This window comes from Gadus chalcogrammus, chromosome 16 (assembly GCF_026213295.1).
Source record: "Gadus chalcogrammus isolate NIFS_2021 chromosome 16, NIFS_Gcha_1.0, whole genome shotgun sequence".
Classification (NCBI taxonomy): Eukaryota; Metazoa; Chordata; class Actinopteri; order Gadiformes; family Gadidae; genus Gadus; species Gadus chalcogrammus.
Genome location: NC_079427.1, coordinates 32,686,650 through 32,696,344, shown reverse-complemented (window position 1 = coordinate 32,696,344; position 9,695 = coordinate 32,686,650). Strand labels below are relative to the sequence as shown.

The following is a 9,695-nucleotide window of genomic DNA, read 5'->3' as shown; positions in this document are numbered from 1 at the left end:
TTATTACTTCTCTGACTTATTTACGTTTATGGAAAATGAAGGCATACTTGACTCTCTTTGTGATCTTCATTTATTTTGTTTGCATTACATTTACTTACCTCGGGTTCGAAGGGGAGTAAGAGAATTCAGGAGCCAATGGAATAACCATGGACTCTCTACCCAAGGAAGCCAAACCCCATTGCAATTGTGGCATAGAGGTGTTGTCAGTCATATTGGAAGCAACAACACAGCTATACGTGGTGTGTTTCAGATTGATCAACAGTTAGGCACTGATAATGGTGAACCGCTACCTGCAGTAGAGAGCAGGAATAATATTGAGGTTCCTGAAAACAGTGTTCATGTAAGCAACAGTACCATGCAAGAAATTCAAGAATTAATTGACCCATTAATGAATGATGGAAATCATGGAATACAATTAGTCTCTTTTACATTTTTTGCAAGCAAGACATCCCAGAGGACTAAGTGAATGATTCTCTAGTGTGCAAAGTTGAGTTGGCTCTTAGCCTAAGAATTTCACTACTGATATTGATGTTGCTAGTTGATGTCTAGTATGTCAATAAACTTGAACTTGAATTAAGAGATGGGGCTATTATTACATAGAACATTTATTAATATGTAAATGTACCTGTATAAAAAAAATGTAGATTGGACACATCTACATTCTGCAACAGAACCCCCAAGCTCATTCAACAAGTAAAGTACACTTTAATTAAACTTGACAATAAAAACAAATTCATCAAGTAAACTGGCTCCATTCTTACTCAAACAAACAGGACAAATGTAAGCCCTTACTAGGAAATGTATCCACTGAAGTTAACAAAGCAAGCAAACTTGTGTCTAGTGTGAATTCAGTAATTTGAATTTCCAACATATACACATTTTTGGAGTGGATATACCGACATTACCATGTAATTGTACAATAAACAAAATGTCAGATTTTTTTTTTTTTCTTTTTACATACTGTTACATTTTATACTTTTGAACTTTAAATTCATCATCTATGGCATGCCAAACCCCTGTGTGTTTCTTATTGCAAAGTCCATGTTGGTCTTAAAACAATCGTACGTGCTGTAGATCGGCAGTTGAAGACAGCTGATGCAGGTGTTGGCAACAGGGAACTTTGCTGCTCCACCACTAGGGTGAAGAAATTCAAGAGTTGGTTGAGGAGAAAAGCCGATTGGTGGTACTGCATCAGATCCAGTTGCAAATGCTAGGATGTCCCCCAACTTCTTTGATCCATCTTCCTCTGTGTAGCAAGCAGGACAGCATAGAATTAAGCACGGAACACAAACTATATTTCAGGACTTTGTTGGGGTGGAAGATAAATATGAATGAGAGACAGACCAAATACTTTAAATCATAAACTTTGTCATGTTAACACCAGAAGCTTGTTTCCCTTTTCCTAGAAAAGTGCACATGAGTTTCCTGAGTTGTTCTCTCTATCTCTCACACATACCTTCAACATCTTGCAAATAGTCCCTCCAGAAAGCAACTACTGTTCTCTCCTCTCTTTTCTGGTTGCTCCCCTCCTCTGACCACTGGATGTGGAACAGCCCATCAACCTGGTCAGCGGTCAGCGGCCTTGGATTGTAGCACATCACTGGACTGAACGATTCTGGATCTGCTCCAGGACTCCAAGCGTTTTTAACCCATCTCTGAACCTATGACAGTATGGGAGGAATGGTGATTCAATGAAGAGTTCACTCTTTTGCATGTGTCAGGCATCAAACAACAGGATTTTCAATTTAACTAAATTTAAAATACCTTTCAAATGGTCCACGGACTCGGTTGATGACTTGAAACATCAAGACATCTTCCACAAGTCTATCCCTGTCGTCAACACTTTTCAGTGGCTTCAGACAGCCTGCATTGGCAAGATAGTCTTGGAGAGGTTCAGTTGACTGGGTGAGTTCCTCCAGAGTTGTTGATTCTGAAACCTAAAAATGATTAACAGTTTATTTTTTAAAAATCAGATAAAATTCTCATCCAAATTCCAGTTAAACATTATTCCAGTGACTACTTTTAGCTCAAAACTCAAATTTTCTCATATTTCAACACTGCTTTGCTAGAGGTGATTGTAACTTTGACGTTAGTGGCTGATAACGTGCCAGTGATATGATTTTACTTTTAATTGGGTAAGACTACTTCAGTCCAATGAACGCAACCTGGGCACTTCGTGACATCCAAAATGATATCTTGTGGCAGATGCATAATACCACAGTGTAAAACGGATATAAACTGATCCATTTAACTGAATTGGGGGCACAAATGATAAGACAGATAGATAGAGAATGCTGAATATGATGAAATGAAAATGCAACAAACCTTTTGTATTTTCTCACGGATTTCGGAGTCGGCGATGTCCCCAAGGTTTGGTCTAGATTTCTCTGGCCCTTGAACTATGCAGTCAAACAATGTTTGGGACAAGAAATTTGGTGAAGGCCCTCCATGTACCAGACTTACTGCAATAGCCCTTCCTGTAACAAAGTATCGGTCCTCTCTGACAGCTGAAAAAAAAGAGAGGTAGAATTTAGGTAGTGTTAGCATAACCTTTTAACTGTTGCCATGGAAATGCCTTAAAGTCACAGTTTGTAATCTGAGTTTGGCACCCTCTTTGGTACCAGGGTAGCCACACTGGCTTTTTACAGTGTTAGGCTATTATTTCAAAGGATTAAAATCACTATGAGGTTCAAAATGGAGTGGGAGCCATAATCTATTTTACAGGGTATATAATTATTTCATGAAAACCAAAAACAAGATAATGGCTACCTGATGAATCAAGAGCCAAGTTGAGGTTCCCTTCTGTTCCCTCAAACACTGAAGACTGTGCAAGAGCTTCTGTAAGCAGTCGAAGAAATTCTCTTCTTGGACCACCAAGATCCACAGCTTCTTCACTTGTTCCTTTGTCGTCAGAAAATCTCACTTATCCTGTGTGTCGGGTCAAACGAGATTCTTTTAAAGCCCCGAATGGCACCATCCAGCACAGCAGCACGGTTTATGTTGAACCGGTTGACTTGGTTATGGTTGATCTTTTCACCAAGTGTAGATAAAATCTCTTGTACAGGGACACTTCCAGATGAACTTTCTTTTCTGAAAGCAAACATCAAAGGGAAAATAATGTTTAGATCACTGTTCCAACCATACGCAGTTATAGTGTAGCCATTTGTGCATACACACATCCACCTGATTTTCACTTACAGACAAGGACAGTGCTAGCTTATTATTTAACGTTGTAATAACTTTTAATCCTCACTTCAGCTAACTGTCCTGTTAATTGTAGTAATTTATAATTTTACATTGTAATGAGTTCTTATACAGAATGTCACTAATTTATATTTTCAAGTTTTACCAACATAAAGTACTGTTTTAGGCCAACAAATACAAGTTGCTTTTTTTTACAGTGCATACTTACAATAACAATGGTGTGTTTTAGTCTAGCAAAAGTTAAAGAACAGAACAATCATCAAAATTAGCACCGGGAGCAATCAACAAGACCTCAAGTAAAAGAACATTTTGTTTAATAAAAGGCAATATTTCAATACTCACATCTGGTCTTCCATGCTGGCCGATAAGGCAGTATACAGATCCTCATCTCCATCTTCATCAGATGACAGATCGATAACCGAAAGGTAGGCTCTGTAATCGGTACTTGTGGTGGTCGATTGTGGGGTACTGTCTGGAACAAGGCTGCTGGCCACGGTGCTCGCCGGTGCCAGGCTGCTTGTCGCCGACATGGTGGGGTGGTCCAGCTGATCCCTGCCAGGGTTGAATAGACCGCTTGCTCTGGTGGCGACTGACCGCACCATCTCTACGTCCTCCTCCTCCTCTTCGCAGCAACTTGTATCAGAATTTTCAGGCTTAAAACGGGAAAGAATTGATTGCAGTTAATATCCCATAGTCATTCTATCAACTAGCCTACAGTACCTCAAACAAAGATGCTGTAGTGGTTTTCATACATTTTGTGCAATGTATTAACTTGTGAAAGAACGATATATTTCGAAGATCTTATTGCTTGTCTGTTTAGTTGTTGGGTACTTCACTAAACCAGCAGTAAAAAATTCAGCATGTCGGATTGGTTTAAAGTTACAGCCTATATGCAACTTTCGAAAATAATTACAGTACATGCTCAATTAGGTTACTTTCAAACTCAGAAGTTACAGATAACACCTACATACATACCTCAAGTTGTCTGGAGGGCCTCACATATAGAGCCTTTAATTTCAGAATTTTATGTATTAAACTGGCATCGAGTGGCTGGCCATCCCTCAACATTGGTGCAATCAGCTTGTTGCCACAGGCCATCAGTAGTTCACAGCTGTGCGCAAACCAATTGAGTACATATCAGTGATTAGCCATTTTGAATTTTGAAGACACTTCTAGAATGTATGCAAGAAGATCCATACAATCTTGTGTAATGTTGTATTGTTTTTGGTGGAATTAACTAAATAGTCTAATAATGAATGTATTAATTATAAAGTAATTCTGTTTAGATGTCTTAAACCAGGGCTCTACAGTGCTCCCTTTTTGGGGTATATGGCTCTAAAAATGTATGTGTGCTAACAAGAAAGTTTATTTTGGAGCACTTCTACTTACTAGGATGTATGTATGTATTGTATACAGCTATACCTTAAAGGGGTAGTTCGGAATTTTGGACATAGGGCCTGATTCCCAAGTGAGCATTGGTATTCTTTATCACTGGAGACAGTTTCAACACATTTCATACAGTCCTTCTAGTTGCAGAGTTCCCTCGTGCTAGGCTAGCGCACGTCAACGGGCAATGCTAGCCTGCTATTAAAAACAGTCTTACCCACTCCACAGTACACCCGAGGTAAATCAATTATAACGACAGACTATAAATCGAAATGTCTGTTTATAGAATGTTAGAAATAAAACCAACCTTGCATTGCATTGCATTTTGAGGGAATTGCGGGGTCTCAGCAGGAGTGTTTATATTCCTGTACGTAGGCTACGGCAGCGGCGGACTGATACCTAGGTTACCTGCCGCTGTCATTGCTACAAACGCAGAGTACAGTGAACGAAGGAATTCTATAAGCGTATTCAATTAACAAGATACGCCCACGTTTGGAGGAGTTAGCGATGCATCTGCTTTTGAAGACGATTATGAGGAATTTGCTGTATCCAACGAACCGTACATGTACGAGCCGGTGTTTTGATGTCCAAGCCAGCAGAAACAAGCCACAGTTGAGTCCTTTCTGGATCTCGCACTGGAAATTGGTGGAAACTTTGTGGTGCCCATCTGTACCGTTTATTTCTACAATTTCTAAAAGCACACTGAACCATCATGTTGCCTAGTCGTTCAATTGCGCTTCTGTCCCACGCTTCTGTTTACGTTCTTCTGTCGTGATTCGGTTACACACCTAACCAGCGCATAGTAGAATTCCGCTTCTGCTGAGAAAGTAGTCCCTCGATGATTCATGCGATGCAAGGTTAGTTTTATTTCTAACATTATTCTATCAACACAGACATTTAAATCAATAGTCTGGCGTTATAATTGATTTACCTCGGGTGTACTGTGGAGTGGGTAAGACTGTTTTTAATAGCAGGCTAGTATTGTCCGTTGCCGTGCGCTAGCCTAGCACGAGCGAACTCTGCAACTAAAAGGACTGAATGAAATGTGTTGAAAACTGTCTCCAGTGATATAGAATACCAATGCTCACTTGGGAATCAGGCCCTATGTCCAAAATTCCGAACTACCCCTTTAAGGGCATTTGTCCTTCTTGGAAAAAACATTATCGTTTAATTAGATAAGTAAAGGTCTCCGAATACAGACTACAGTGAATTGGAGTCTGACTGGCTCTGCTATAATGTTAACGCTACATACCTCACATCTTCGCGAATTTTCTGCTTAAAAGCGTTACGTATTTCCCGGAGAACTGCCCCATGGTCCCAGGATTTATCAAAACTCGAAAGCATTTAATATATGCCCTCTTTTGTACAATTGCTGTTTCCTCCGCTGCTTGACGACTGTGTCGTCTGAGGGACTGAGCAGCAAAATAACGTCCTTGTTGAACGTCCTGTGGTACGGGGTTTTCTGTCTGACTCTATGAAAAACAACACGTCAGACGAGCCAACGTTAGTGCTATCTTCCCACAAATATGCTATCGTAAACACACCTATTAGCCCCAAGCTATTACAAATTGTAATAGTTGTCACCTGTGATAAGCGGGTAAACCTCAATTTAAAGAGGGAGAGAGATATCGGTGTCGGTTGAAAACTGTATGACCCTCACAAGTTCTCGACGTCGCAAAATCGAATTCGCGCAGTTCGTTTCATGACAGTTTGTACACACATAAATAAATGGCTATCTAGTACACTTAATTACGCTCTACAACTGTAATGTTTTGCACACATACCATTTAAATACCCCTTTTGGGCTGGAGCTTATGTTGTTTAAAATCCGTTATCCTGGTTGACACCGAAATTAATATTAAGTAACGTGTACCAGCGAGTGGGGGGCTAATAGGTCGGGCTACGATAGCTAACAAGCAACATTACCTTTACGTTGCTGGCTAGCCAATATTAGAACAATGCAAATGAATGGTACGGTACAGTTATCTTACACAATAAAAAATAAACAATTATACTTACTTTTGCCTGGGTTTAGCTTTCCATGAGCTAAAAGTTGCCCTTGCTTCATAACGGGGACAATAATTCAGTAGTCCGTTGACTGGTGCGGGTTGCATGCTGCTGCTGCTAGACCCAGGTTGGTACAAAGACCTAATTTCCGAATTAATTGAATTGGCAGAAGGTGTATCTAATGAGTTTGTTACGTTATTAATAAGTGAAGGCGACTGTAGTAAGTTCCTCAGTAAGGACACGGCTTCAGCGGTTAAAAGGCTATTGTCTGCCATTGACGGTTAGTGTAAGTAGTAAGTGAGATAAGGTTATTAACGGTCTGATTACTGAGGTAATGTCGCTCTTGACGGTTGGCTCAGACTGGCGCGCTCTGGCTGTTCAAAAATGCACTCTTTGTTCCCGCCTTCCGGTTTAAATGCCGACCTTGACCTTGGAATTTCATGCACACATACCTATGAAACACTTTTACATTCACTATTGAAACGCTCTCACCGTCACTACTGAAATTACTGGTATGAATACTACATGTGAAACGCTTGCACATCCTCATGTAAGAGCATACATACATATAACTGAAAAACGTATTCATACATTTGAAACATTTATACAAATATGTGCTTGCATGAGTGTTTCAGATAGATACGTATAAATGTTTCACTTGTATGAATGTAAGCATTTCATATGTATGTGTATATGCCACAGAGGTATGTATGTATGCGTGTGTGTTTCTCATATGTATGTGTAAGTGTTTCAGAAGAGTATGTATGTATGTGTGAGTGTTTCAGTAGTGAGTGTGTGAGCGTTTCAGTAGTGAGTGTAAGAGTGTTTCATAGGTATGTGTGTGAGAGTGTCTCAATTAGTTATGTCCTAAACGGCCCCTCATACAAACAAGGTGTCCTTCAACATCTACGCTTCCAGGCGATTGCAACGGTGCCACACATGAGCATATTCGAATATGTTTAGTGGTAGTAATTAGCTGTCGAAATCGGAGGCCTTAATCAATAATGATCAGCTATTGATTTGCTTCCCGATAGAAATTTGTGACAAATGACATGTTATTTAGCATGCGAGTGTTGAGTTGAGTCCAGTGGCACCAAGCATGACACTCTAGCAAAACGGTACATGTATTTTACATGGTACACATATGGTCTAGGACATGATCTCGGTGTGGCACAAGGTCGAGCTTGGTCTCATTGGACTCAGCTCAACGTGTAGATGCTAAACCACATGTCATTTGTCAAAAATCTCCTTTGGGAAGCAAATATATAGCTGGTCATTATTGATAAAGACCTCCAAAATCGACAGCTAATTACTACCCCGAAACATATTCAGATATGATCATGTGTGGCACCGTTGCAATCGTCTCGAAACGTAAAAGTCAAAGGACACCTTGTTTGCCCCGTTATGCCACCGGAAATATATTTTCATACTTCTAATGGATTAATTAACTATTTCAAGTCACCTCTGTTGTGTCAGGCAGCAGCACGTGCAGAGGGGGAGGGCCCCTGCCCTTAGCGATGCACCCTCCCTAGTTTTCAACATTGTTGCGATTCCATAGCCGAGGAGAAGAGTCGACATTACGTTTGGACTGAGGACTAGAAAGAGGGCAGGGGAGTCCGGTCCACATAGGCTATGTATTCCAATATCATCCCACTGCAAACACAAATGGGCGTTTTTGTGTGGTGGGTGTTCCCGTTTACACAGACTGGAAAGCCCCCTTCTTATTCTTTGTCGCCTTTCTCGCTGAACTGTATTAAAATGTCAAAGTGTACTACTCCGAAACCATATAAAGTGTTGTAAATAAACTTCCAAAGCTTTTCAAATCTTATTTCGAAAATAACGTCACATGGTGTGCCTTTTTACAATTTATTCGTTATCAGCATTCGTAGTGTTGATCAGCAGAGAAATAGTCCGCCAAAGACGTTGAGGTTGCTTAGCAACTCTGCCAGGCTCGGACTGGTAATCTGTGATACCGGGCATTTGCCAGAAGGGCCGGTCCACATTTCGGCGTGCGAGGGCCGGCCCTCCTTCAATCATACCGGCCCCAATACTGATTATACGACCGCCTTACTTACCTGAAAATACGGATAACTCAAAGAGCCCAAGAAAGAACCTAACGTCAAATTGTTGCAATGGTGCATCCAGTATATATAGCGCTTCCTTGTCATGCACATCTATGTGACGGTTGGTATATGGTATAATTTTCTATTTCTTCAAACTGTAAAATCCTGTTTCTTCAAACTGTACAATCATTGCAACAAACTAAATTAAAATAAAACTAAAATGCTTTCTTTAAACTAAACTACGATTTTCTTCTTATATTTGGCGAATTTATGTTCGAATATTTTGCAAAAATATGTTGCGGTGCACGATGGGATTATACATCGAACAGCGAACGTTAACGGTCCATGGATGCTGCGGATGTTGCTTCGCTTATATTTTAATTTCAGTGGATGGGCTAAAAATCATGGAAAAAGTTGGCAAAAAGAAGAAAGGGGGAGCGGAGAAGATTCGGGACAAAAGGCAGAAATCTCTACAAGCTGAGGCGTCTGGATGTTTTAAAATAGATCGCTTGTTTGCTGTGGCCAGTGCTTCAACCGTTGCTGCTAGTGCCCCCGACGTCCCTGCTGCTACAACCTAACATAATCCATTGCATGCTAGCAGGACTGTCCGGGTATGTTAAACCGTGTGGATTAATGTGGAATAATTGCAACTTGCAAGAAGCCCCGCGATCAAGACAGCGTCAAGGTAGGCCGTTTGGTTTTTAATTGTGCCCACCGCGACATGTTGAATTCGGCTCACAGGTCTTTCTTAAAGGGGTAGTTCGGAATTTTGGACATAGGGCCTGATTCCGAAGTGAGCATTGGTATTCTATATCACTGGAGACAGTTTTCAACACATTTCATTCAGTCCTTCTAGTTGCAGAGTTCGCTCGTGCTAGGCGTCAACGGGCAATGCTAGCCTGCTATTAAAAAAAACTCTTACCAACTCCACAGTACACCCGAGGTAAATCAATTATAACGCCAGACTATAGATTGAAATGTCTGTCTTGATAGAATAATGTTAGAAATAAAACTAACCTTGCATCGCATGAATCA

The 9,695-nt window shown here is 40.5% G+C and overlaps 1 protein-coding gene across 1 annotated transcript; it reads right to left on the bottom strand.

The window, feature by feature from the left end:
• Positions 1-428: 428 nt before the first annotated feature.
• On the bottom strand, positions 429-9,016 carry LOC130406115 (G2/M phase-specific E3 ubiquitin-protein ligase-like). Its single transcript, XM_056611505.1, is given in 8 exon segments — positions 429-1,246; positions 1,457-1,627; positions 1,630-1,661; positions 1,765-1,937; positions 2,326-2,507; positions 2,770-2,924; positions 2,926-3,857; positions 4,898-9,016. Coding segments are annotated over 7 exon segments (1,215 nt in total). The 5' UTR covers positions 3,180-3,857; positions 4,898-9,016; the 3' UTR covers positions 429-998.
• Positions 9,017-9,695: the final 679 nt, after the last annotated feature.